Source organism: Engystomops pustulosus, chromosome 1 (assembly GCF_040894005.1).
Source record: "Engystomops pustulosus chromosome 1, aEngPut4.maternal, whole genome shotgun sequence".
NCBI lineage: Eukaryota > Metazoa > Chordata > Amphibia > Anura > Leptodactylidae > Engystomops > Engystomops pustulosus.
The window spans coordinates 298,605,609-298,617,953 of record NC_092411.1 but is presented as its reverse complement, the minus strand read 5'-3'; the positions used below and the strand labels follow the sequence as shown (position 1 = coordinate 298,617,953).

At 49.0% G+C, this 12,345-nt stretch overlaps 1 protein-coding gene across 2 annotated transcripts in view; it reads left to right on the top strand.

Moving 5' to 3' along the window:
• LOC140084488 (probable carboxypeptidase X1) overlaps positions 1 to 12,345 on the top strand; it is a 46,324-nt gene that overhangs the window by 8,319 nt on the left and 25,660 nt on the right. The window contains exon 2 of one of the 2 annotated variants that reach the window (XM_072126456.1): positions 5,471 to 5,575. The exons of the other annotated variant lie outside the window; for it this stretch is intronic. Within the exon in view, the coding sequence (XP_071982557.1) occupies positions 5,471 to 5,575 (105 nt within the window). The remainder of the gene's footprint in view (positions 1 to 5,470; positions 5,576 to 12,345) is intronic. 2 annotated transcript variants of the gene reach the window in all.

The window sequence follows — 12,345 nt, the reverse complement described above, 5'->3', positions numbered from 1 at the left end:
CACCACCACCTGCATCATCACCATCACCACCACCTGCATCTTCACCATCACCACCACCTGCATCATCACCATCACCACCACCTGCATCTTCACCATCACCACCACCTACATCAGTGATGGCAAACCATTTAGCGACCGAGTGCCCAAACTGCAAACCCAAATCCCCTTCATTTATCGTGAGGTGCCAACCAAAATTAGAGCAGTATCTTATTTCTCCCTGTTCTTCAACAACGTTCAATCATACTGGCCTCCTGAGGACACCAACACAGTAGAAAGAAAGGAGGGAAAATTTGCATCATTTTAGCTTCTTTCCAGTTTCCCTCTGTACACAGAGAATCATTATCTCCTTCAGAGATCATTAAGCCCTGTCTACACATTTTCCCTCTTCCTACAGTCCCAAGTAGCCAAGTAAGTTACTTAAAAGATGCTGCTTTCAGTGAAATTTTAAAGTTGCTTGGAACTACAGGAAAATTCTTTGAGTCCTTTCTGCTGTGCTGGGGCGATGGTCCGGGTGCCCACAGAAAGAGCTCGGAGTGCCGCCTCTGGCACCTGTGCCATAGGTTCGCCACCACTGACCTACATCATCACCATCACCACCACCTGCATCACCAGCATCTGCACCACCAGCACCTGCATCACCACCACCTACATCACCTGCATCATCACCATCACCACCACCTGCATCTTCACCATCACCACCACCTACATCATCACCATCACCACCACCTGCATCACCAGCATCTGCACCACCAGCACCTGCATCACCACCAGCTACATCACCTGCATCATCACCATCACCTGCATCACCACCACCTGAATCATCCCCTGCATCACCACCACCTACATCACCTGCATCATCACCATCACCTGCATCATCACCATCACCTGCATCACACCATCTACATCACCTGCATCATCACCATCACCATCACCTGCATCTTCACCATCACCTGCATCACACCACCTACATCACCTGCATCATCACCATCACCTGCATCATCACCATCACCATCACCTGCATCATCACCATCACCTGCATCACACCATCTACATCATCTGCATCATCACCATCACCTGCATCACACCACCTACATCACCTGCATCATCACCATCACCACCACCACCACCTGCATCATCACCATCACCTGCATCATCACCATCACCTGCATCATCACCATCACCATCACCTGCATCATCACCATCACCTGCATCACACCATCTACATCATCTGCATTATCACCATCACCTGCATCACACCACCTACATCACCTGCATCATCACCATCATCATCACCTGCATCATCACCATCACCTGCATCACACCATCTACATCACCTGCATCATCACCACCACCTGCATCACCAGCACCTGCATCACCAGCACCTGCATCACCACCACCTGCATCACCAGCACCTGCATCATCCCTACCACCTACATCACCACCACCTGCATCACCAGCACCTGCATCATCCCTACCACCTACATCACCACCACCTACATCACCAGCACCTGCATCATCCCTACCACCTCTATCACTATAATCATCCTCACCTACATCACCACTACAATTACCACCACCAGCATCACTACCATCATCATCACCTGTATCCCCTGCATCACCACCTGCACCACTCTTACCAGGACCTTCTACATCTCGTGTATACTAGATGCAGATGCCACAGAGTAATACGGGACTTTCTCTGTGACACCAGCAGCAGCATCAGGCTGGCTTGGAGGAAGGATATTGTGGTGGAGCTCTGACCACAATGACATTACAGCTCCCTCATGTGCCTTGTCTGTTATGAGTCAGGTCTGGAGATACATCTCAGGTCATCCTCCATCATCCAGGATCATTTCACAGACCGTCTGGGTAACACATGGTTGGTTACATTTGTGCTGAAGGATCTCAGATGTTTATGGAGGTTCTTCCATTTCGTCCTTGTGGCTTTGTTTAAGTTGGTTCCAATATTTTAATATCAGAGCCGGTGATGCATTTCCTTAGAAGAAGAGCCATGACTGGTAGAACTGGGGGTAATAGATAGTAGGAAGTGATTAGGAGGATCTCATGCTTCATCTATGGCTGCATCTCGCACACCTCCTCGCCTGGTGATGACACCTGCCTGCATGAATGTTCTCCTCAGCACCGGGGTCCAGCTCTAGCTGTGACATAGTAATGTGCACGGGATGAGCCGGGTAGAAGGTTTGCATGTCACTGGATGCCTCAATACGCTCAGCCGCCTTATACCCCCTCACCTGCCCCCGCTGCATGGGGCATTGCACCTGGTGCCCCTCACAGACTGCATGAAGTCTACAGAACATTGTATGGGTGTATGCATGTATATATGTATAGTATATGTTATATGTGCACGTGTATTTATGTTAGTGAATATATGTTAGTATAAGTATATGTGTATATATGTAAGTATATGCATGTGTGTATGAGTGTATATATGCAAATATATGTATGTGTGTATATATCTTAGTATATGCAGGTGTGTATATATCTTAGTATATGCAGGTGTGTATGAGTGTATATATGTTATTATATGCAGGTGTGTATATATCTTAGTATATGCAGGTGTGTATGAGTGTATATATGTTATTATATGCAGGTGTGTATGAGTGTATATATGTTACTATATGCAGGTGTGTGTATATGTTAGTATATGCAGGTGTGTATATATGTTAGTATATGCAGGTGTGTATGAGTGTATATATGTTATTATATGCAGGTGTGTATATATGTTAGTATATACAGGTGTGTATGTGTGTATATATGTTAGTATATGCAGGTGTGTATGAGTATATATATGTTAGTGTATGCAGGTGTGTATATATGTTAGTATATACAGGTGTGTATGTGTGTATATATGTTAGTATATGCAGGTGTGTATGAATGTATATATATAAGTATACGTGCATGTATGTACATGTGTGTAAATGTTACTATATGCAGGTGTGTATATATGTTATTATATGCAGGTGTGTATATATGTAAGAATATGTATGTGTGTATGAGTGTATATATACAAGTATACGTACATGTATGTACATGTGTGTATATGTTACTATATGCAGGTGTGTATATATGTTATTATATGCAGGTGTGTATATATGTTAGTATATGCAGGTGTGTATGAGTGTATATATATAAGTATACGTGCATGTATGTACATGTGTGTATGTGAGTTCATCATCCTGATGCAATGAATTCTTGTGCCTCAGTTACTTGAAGCTCCCCCTCGGAGTGCATGTAGCACAGGGATAAAGTACATGTACATGTGTGTAGGGGGTTATTATATATTGTATGTCAGCAGAGAAAGGAAACATGTGGATGTGTATGACCCGGACACCAGATATGTGATCAGTTCATATACACAGGAGCCTCCTCATTACATTCTCTGCAGCTGCTCCATGTTTATATAACCCCAGCACCGGCCCCAGCACAGCCAAGGACCGGCCCCAGCACAGCCGAGGACCGGCCCCAGCACAGCAGAGCACTGGCCCCAGCACAGCCGAGTACCGGCCCCAGCACAGCCGAACACCGGCCCCAGCACAGCCGAACACCGGCCCCAGCACAGCCGAACACCAGCCCCAGCACAGCCGAGCACCGGCCCCAGCACTGCAGAGCACCGGCCCCAGCACTGCAGAGCACCGGCCCCAGCACTGCAGAGCACCGGCCCCAGCACTCCAGAGCAGCGGGGCTCAGGCACAGGAGAGGACCGGCCCCAGCACTCCACAGCAGCGGGGCTGAGGCACAGGAGAGCTCCGGCCCCAGCACTGCAGAGCACCGGCCCCAGCACTGCAGAGTACCGGCCCCAGTACAGAAGAGCCCCGGCCCCAGCACTGCAGAGCACCAGCCCCAGCACTGCAGAGTACCGGCCCCAGTACAGAAGAGCACCGCCCCAGCACTGCAGAGCTTCGGGTCTCAGGCACAGGAGATGACCGGCCCCAGCACTGCAGAGCACCGGACCCAGCACTGCAGATTACCGGACCAGAGGCACAGCAGAGCACCTTCCCCAGCACCCAGAACAGCCGGGTTCAGGCACAGGAGAGGACCGGCCCCAGCACTGCAGAGCACCGGCCCCAGCACTGCAGAGCAGCCAGGCTCAGACACAGGAGAGGACCAGCCCCAGCACTGCAGAGCACCGGCCCCAGCACAGGAGAGCACCTGCCCCAGCACTGCAGAGCACCGGCCCCAGCACTGCAGAGCACCGGCCCCAGCACTGCAGAGCACCGGGGCTCAGGCACAGGAGAGCACCGGCCCCAGCACTGCAGAGCACCGGCCCCAGTACAGAAGAGCACCGGCCCAGCATTGCAGAGCTTCGGGTCTCAGGCACAGGAGAGGACTGGCCCCAGCACTGCAGAGCACCGGACCACAGGCACAGCAGAGCACCGGCCCCAGCACTGCAGAGCACCTGCCCCAGCACTGCAGAGCACCGGGGCTCAGGCACAGGAGAGGACCAGACCCAGCACTGCAGAGCACCGGCCCCAGCACTGCAGAGCACCGGCCCCAGCATTGCAGAGCACCGGCCCTAGTACAGCAGAGCACCGGCCCAAGCACTCCAGAGCACTGGCCCCAGCACTCCAGAGCAGCGGGGCTCAGGCACAGGAGAGGACCGGCCCCAGCACTGCAGAGCACCGGCCCCAGCACTGCAGAGCACCGGACCACAGGCACAGCAGAGCACCGGCCCCAGCACTGCAGAGCACCGGCCCCAGCACTGCAGAGCACCGGACCACAGGCACAGCAGAGCACCGGCCCCAGCACTGCAGAGCACCGGCCCCAGCACTGCAGAGCACCGGACCACAGGCACAGCAGAGCACAGGCCCCAGCACTGCAGAGCACCGGCCCCAGCACTGCAGAGCACCGGACCACAGGCACAGCAGAGCACTGGACCCAGCACTCCAGAGCAGCCGGGCTCAGGCACAGGAGAGGACCGGCCCCGGCACTGCAGAGCACCGGCCCCAGCACTGCAGAGCACCGGACTACAGGCACAGCAGAGCACTGGCCCCAGCACTCCAGAGCAGCTGTGTTCAGGCACAGGAGAGGACCAGCCCCAGCACTGCAGAGCACCGGACTACAGGCACAGCAGAGCACTGGCCCCAGCACTGCAGAGCACCGGACTACAGGCACAGCAGAGCACTGGCCCCAGCACTCCAGAGCAGCTGTGTTCAGGCACAGGAGAGGACCGGCCCCAGCACTGCAGAGCAACGGGGCTCGGGCACAGGAGAGGACCGACCCCAGCACTGCAGAGCACCGGGCCTCAGGCAGGTATTTTGGATGGGATGTATGCTGTGTGATATATATGATGGATTGGATGTATGATGGATGGGATGTATGCTGTGTGATATATATGATGTATGTTGGATGGGATGCACCTTGCAGGGGACATATGTTGGACCCGTAGCTGTGGATCTGTAAGTTATAAATCCTGGCACCAGACAAATTACCCCTGTTTTGCGTTTTCTAGCAAAGGTGGCGAAAAAAAAGGTTAAAATAGTCAAAACTGTGAAAGTCTTGAAGAAGTTGAAAGAGGAAAAAAGCAGCCAAGGATCCGGAGGAACGTCAGAGGAACGTATGTACTGATCAACAGATACACATGTCACACAGTAAGAACTGTACCCACAAGCCCTTATGGCTGGAAATCTGTCTGATCATAGATCTACACCAATCGTCTCATCGTGACACCGAGAGGGGAGAATCATGGAGTAGATAGGGCACTGGACAGAAGGTCGTTAAGTCCTGTGAAGGTCATTGAGGTGGTGATAGGGCACAGGTGCAGGACTGGATTGGGCTATGGTCTCAGGACTAGGAGTCATTACTAAATTCTAGAGCCGAGTTCCTGAAGTCACGAGCCGAAGAGGTGGTAAAAGCCACGAGATCAGGATCTAGGTGTGACCAGCTACAAAGCCTTACAGCACAAGGTATAAGGTCACCACGTGCGACACAATCCCAGCGCAAACACCTGTTATATACCTGTCCAAGCCGCGCAAATCCTGAAAAACAGCGAGCAGTCCGACGAAAGTGCGTCTCACGACCCTTAGTAAATAAGCCCCAATGTAAATGCCACACAAACCCAAACGCCATGTAAATGTAAGTGTAAATGAGACATAAACACCACATAAGCCCAAGTGTGATGCAAACACGACATAAATGCAAACTACACATAAATGAAAGTGACAATCGCTATTACCACATATAAGTGTAAATATGTCAAACTCAAGCGTCAGATAAGCATAAGCGCAACACAAATGCTGCGTAAGAATTCACTCATCATCATATCAGACTCTTCATGATGTCCTCTCCAGATCATTCCCGAGGCCCTGGCGGGAGTAATCCCTGTGGTGACCCTCACATCCTGCTCTGTACAGTACTTGTATTCTTACTGACCTCCTCCTCCTCACCACATGTCAGATAACACGGTCACTTGCATCCTAGTAGTAGAGAAGAGAAGGAGCTGCAGCTCAACATTAGTACAAAAATCTTTAGTTAAGCCTGCGGTGCCCCCTGAAGTCTAGACGGTCCCTCATATTCCTTCCACAACGACCCATCATTTCCCCGGATAAGAGCACCACTTCTATTGGGAAGGTTTATCCAGGAGAGGGCATCCGAAAACAGGTTTCAAAAATGACTTTTAACTCATTCCATGAATATGGTAAGAAGCCATTGATTGGGTTGTCTTCTTTAGTGAAGAGGTTTTTGCTCTTTCTACTACTTCTCCAGCAAGTGTTCTCCCTCTTCTCCAGATGTTGTGACCAACTAACACGACTTATAGGAGGTTTTCAGGAGGTTAAAACTCCCAATGTTTTAACCACCGCCCCGATGTTTGTCCATGCATTAATGGGATGTTATCCAAGGTGGTGGCCAACAATCCTGACATCTTCAGCCAAGGGTCTAAAGCTATTGATACCGTAGAAACTCTTTACAATGATTCCCCCATCCCCCTCCGATGCTACCAAATGCTATGGTTGGATGGATGGGAATAGATACTGTCCATCTTGAATTTCCTACCAGACATCGAGGTAATGGACAGGTAATATTCTGAACATTTCCAAGTTGCAGGTTTTGTTCCCGTTATGGCTTTCGTTCAGTGAGTATTCCAGAACGTTACTCCTAATCAAAAACATATGAAGGACAAAGTATCGCAGCTGTGAGGACATGTGGCCAGAAGTGACTGTAATGTGCAGATGAGATACAAAACCTCATAGATTGTGACAATTAGGAAGCGGATGTGGAAGTTATGAAACTAGCAGGATGAAAGGTTGGGGGACACATTGGCCACACATGTCCATGGACTGATGAGTCAGGATGAGGTGGAGGACATCTTGCAGATCTACTGTCCTTCACCATCTCAGGTCGATAGAGATGTCACTGACGTCCTGAGGCCAGATGAAAGAGCATTTAGTGCTGGTCAAGGCTGTCTCACCATGCAAACTCCTCCAAACCTTGGTCATCAACCACAATCTTTGCCTTTACAATAAGGAATGTGGGATGCAATGTCTTTGTGATGGAGAGACTATATGAAGATGTAGCTTTGTATTGAGGAGAGCTGCATAGACGTTGGCCGACCACAAGAATGTGCTTATGAATCAGTACAGCGTGTTCCCAGAATATAAGGCTGCAAATTATCGATGTCAGGGCTCGTAAGGCAGGAAAGTTCCTCCTGGAGTATGAATGGATATAGATGTATATGTATATATATATGTATATATATGTGTAGATGTTCACCCAGAACATATTTGCTACTACAGGACTCATATATCTCAGCCAAGGTCCCTAACATTGCTACAGTAAATTATCTGCCACTCTTTGAATATTATATCACAAAATCTTGAGTAGGAAGAAAGAATACTAGTATTACCCATGTTAGAAACTAACAGTGCCCCCTAGACCAGTGATGGCACCGAGTGCCCAAACTACAGCCTAAACCCACAGTTTTTTTTTGCAAAGTGCCAATGCGACAATTTAAGCAGCAACTTATTACTCCCTGCTCTGTGCCCCTGAGGACACCAATACAGTAGAAAGAAGGAGAAGTAGTTTGGATTATCATTGTAGTTTCCTTTTAGGGTCCTGGGCTGCCTGGGACTGCAAGAGAAGTTGAGTCCTGTCTGGCGAACCCTGCCCTGGGGTGATGGCCTGGGTGCCCATATAGTGGGCTCTGAGTGCCACCTCTGGCACCCGTGCCATAGGTTCGCCAACACTGCCCTTGACGATTCTTGTATCTTCCAGGGGGCCCTGTGGTTCAATGGCTAGATAAGCAGATCAGAGACCTGCTTACATAGGTCTGGAAACTGAAGCCAACAACATGGGGAACGAGATGCCCCTACAGAAATGCTAAACATCCCCTGCGTACAGCATAGGTCTCACCCAGAAAAAGAACTTTGAAGGCTTATGCTACTTACCTACCTGCACCTGGGGTATTGTCTCCCCTAGCCATGCCTTCCCCCTCTTCCGTAGGATAGATTCTCCCCTATCCATGCCTTCCCCCTCTTCCGTAGGATAGATCCTCCCCTTTCCATGCCTTCCCCCTCTTCCGTACGATAGATTCTTGGTCCAGTGTGGGGCAGTTGGCTCTAGAGAGCAAGAGGAGGGGGTAGAATTATAGGAGCAATGTCCCAGCTGCTCCAACTAGGAAATTAGATGAAGCCTATACGGTACACAGTTATGAGTGTATCTTTGGATTCTGTGTAGGGGCATCTCTTTCGCCATGTTGGTAGCTGTATATGATCGGGGGAGGTAGGATACTTCCTCTAAGAATAATAATAATAATTCCTTTGTATACATAGCGCACACAGATTACACAGCCCTGCACAGAGCTTGCCAAATCAGTCCCTGTCCCAAATGGGGCTCACAATCTAATCACCTACCAGTATGTTTTGGAGTGTGGGAGGAAACCGGACGATACCCACGCAAACACGGAGAGAACATAGAAACTCTTTACAGATGTTGACCCTGGGACTTGAACCCAGGACCCCAGCACTGCAAGGCTGTAGTGATAAACTCTAAGTCATCGTGCCGCCCTTCTAGTGATTCAATAGCAATATAAAACAATAATCCCGATCCCTGTATCCGTAGAACACTCTCCACATGACTCAGGATACCCCAGGGATTTAAGACAGATCTGAGCCAAACTTAAAGTTTGTAGAACAATCCTCCTCCAGTATATCTGTCCAAGAATCATACAACGTGTTAAACGATCCGTTTATCTAACATTGCATGTTGCGCTGAGATGTATCCAGGACTGTTCTGTGCACCCAACTGGCAATAATCACAGATTGTCTCCCATTGTCTTTGGGTTTCTCCTCTTTGTCTCCAGTTTCCTGGTTGTTTATTGTTATTTTCCATCTGTACAAATAATCCATTCAGCAAATCCAAACCAAACCACGGCAAACGAGCCAGCACCGGCCTGCTGGAGGGGGCATTTACTTTTCATACAAATTCCAGCAAAGCAGTGTAAATATTATTCTTTCTTGATGATTTTTCCCTCTCCTGTAACCTTAGGTTGGAGACTTTTCATAGTTTAACCCTTGCAGCAGGAGCTGCATACCCAACGTTTTCACCAGTATCACACATCCTAAACAACTAATGTACTTACCTCACCCTAGAGGTGGCCTTAATCTGGGATCTATCAGGGTCACCAGCAGAGGCTGGTTCCAGGACCCGAGTATTTTGCTCAGTATTTTTGTTATATTACTCAATAATGTGAGGTCAGGGAGCTGCTAACACAGCTGATCCTAACCCTACAGTATAATCATATAGATTGAGGTGAGTATTACACGCAGAGCCTTTCGGTGGATCTCTATAAAATTGTTTTATAGTAAATTGTCTCAGTAAGAAGCTGCGTTAGTAAATATAAGGACCCAGCTGGGGATGGCCTGGATTCAGGTTCATGCCGTATCTGATGGATCCACAACTAGCTGAGCCCGGAGCCCATGCTGAAGAGCACTGCCCATGTGGAGCAGAATGGCATCCGAGGACCCAGCGGGTGACTGACAGTAGCGGGGGATGCGGAGAGATCTGTATTCATAGGAAATTGTTCTAGAAATGTGCAAAGTCAGCAAATCCATCAATGAGGAGCAGATGTGAGGCTGAGGGAGGAAGGCCCCTCCAGACATGGGGAAACCTGTGTTTATCTGACTGTCAATGAGTCTTGGGCAGGAAAGTGGATCTTATGTTACAACCTGTAGCTCCCGTAGAGCTCATCACAGGATGGAGCAGCCTCTTCCCGCTGCTGTCAGTAACTACTGTAATATTCAGCTATAAGCTTGCTATTGATAATACTGGCTGGCTATAAGCAGAAGGGACTGTGGGACAGGTCAAAACTAAGAGCTAAGCTAAAAATACACAGCCCCAGTGCACTAGGCGAAGGTACAACCTTGTAAATAGCATGAATAGCAACATGGCAGCCAGAGACCATGGAAGGGGAGCTCGTTTCACTTGTCATATCTGTAGTTATGGCCCTGGAGCTGCTCCATCCTCTGGCCTCAGAAGCTTTTGGTCATGGCCCTGGAGTGGCTCCATTTTCTGGCCTCTGGAGCTCCTTATCATGGCCATGGACTAGCTCCATCCTCCAGTCTCTAGAGCTTGTTTTCATGGCCATAGACTGGTTCCATCCTAAGGTCTCTGGAGCTTGAGGTCATGGCCCTGGAGCGTCTCCATTCTTCGGTCTCTGGAGCCTATGGTCATGGCACTGGAGCGGTTCTATCTTATACATTCTGGAGCTCATGCTAATGGCCCTGGAGCGTCTCCATGCTCTGGCCTCTGGAGCCTGTGGTCATGGCACTGGAGCGGTTCTATCTTATACCTTCTAGAGCTCATGCTAATGGCCCTGGAGCGTCTCCATGCTCCGGCCTCTGGTGCTCACAGTCATGGCACTGGAGCGGTTCTATCCTTTAATCCTTGGAGCTTGTGGTAATGGTCCTGGAGCGGCTCCATCCTTTGCCCTCTGGAGCTCAGAGTCATGGCCCTGGAGTGATTCTATCTTATACCCTCTGGAGCTCATGCCAATGGCCCTGGAGCAGCTCCATGCTCCAGCCTCTGGCGCTCACAATCATGGCCCTGGAGCGGTTCTATCCTTTAATCCCTGGAGCTTGCAGTCATGGCCCTGGAGCAGTCCTGTTTTACAGCCGCTGGAGCTTGTGGTAATAGCCCTGGAGACGCTCCCTCCTCCGGCCTCTGGAGCTCATCTGCAGCTGTTTTGCTATCATAGATTTGGCCACAAGTGATAACTAGATAAGGAAACGCTGGATGTAATTATATTATCAGAGTAGAGTAATTCATGCCGTGGTGGGGGAAGGGGACACAACAAAAATTCCCAGAAATAGTTGCTTGATTTCTCAGTAAAGTTCAATTTTAATATTTGGAAGAAGCACAAAATAAAAAAGTAGGTTAGAATTCCCCAAAGCTCAGAAACCCAACAATCCCAGTATTCAGGGTCCCTAAACCAGGATCCATTAGAGCAGCAGATAGATTCTTGTGTTCAGGTTTTTAGATCCAAAATGTCCTCACTTCCTCATTCCATGTAGTTTAAGGGGTTATCCAGGGGATATAAAAATGTGACCATGTGACCCAGAGTCTGAGCTTCACTCAGACTCCTCAACTTTTATTTCCTAGTAGTTTTTCTTCTCAGTCCCTGGTGTCTAGTAGTTTACCCAGCAGTCTGTGGTATCTAATAGTGTTGCTGAAAAATTCTGCATCGGGTCGTCAGTTCCTGGTATCCAGCAGTTCAATCTCCCAGTCCCTGGCATCCAGTGAATAGGGTTTATAATCCATTATACCCAGTGTTTCAGTTGTGTTGTCCCCGGTATCAGGTGGTTTTCTAAGTCTCTGGTTTCATTTCTTCACGATATCCACTGACTTTCATAGTACCGGTATCCACTGGTTTGTTCTATTTATCTCCGGTGTTAGATTCTGAGTCCCAGTATACAGTGGATTATTCTCTTACCCAGATAGTTCCACCAATTAGATCCGACCACTGACTATGAAATGCAAAATGTTTATGGGACACAGTCCTCCCTCCCAATTGTCCTTATACTGACAGGATTATACATACTATATATACCTATATACAGGCATGATTATACACTCACCGGCCACTTTATTAGGTATACCATGCTAGTAACCGGTTGGACCCCCTTTTGCCTTCAGAACTGCCTCAATTCTTCGTGGCATAGATACAACAAGGTGCTGGAAGCTCCTCAGAGATTTTGGTCCATATTGACATGATGGCATCACACAGTTGCCGCAGATTTGTCGGCTGCACATCCATGATGCGAATCTCCCGTTCCACCACATCCCAAAGATGCTCTATTGGATTGAGATCTGGTGACTGTGGAGGCCATTTGA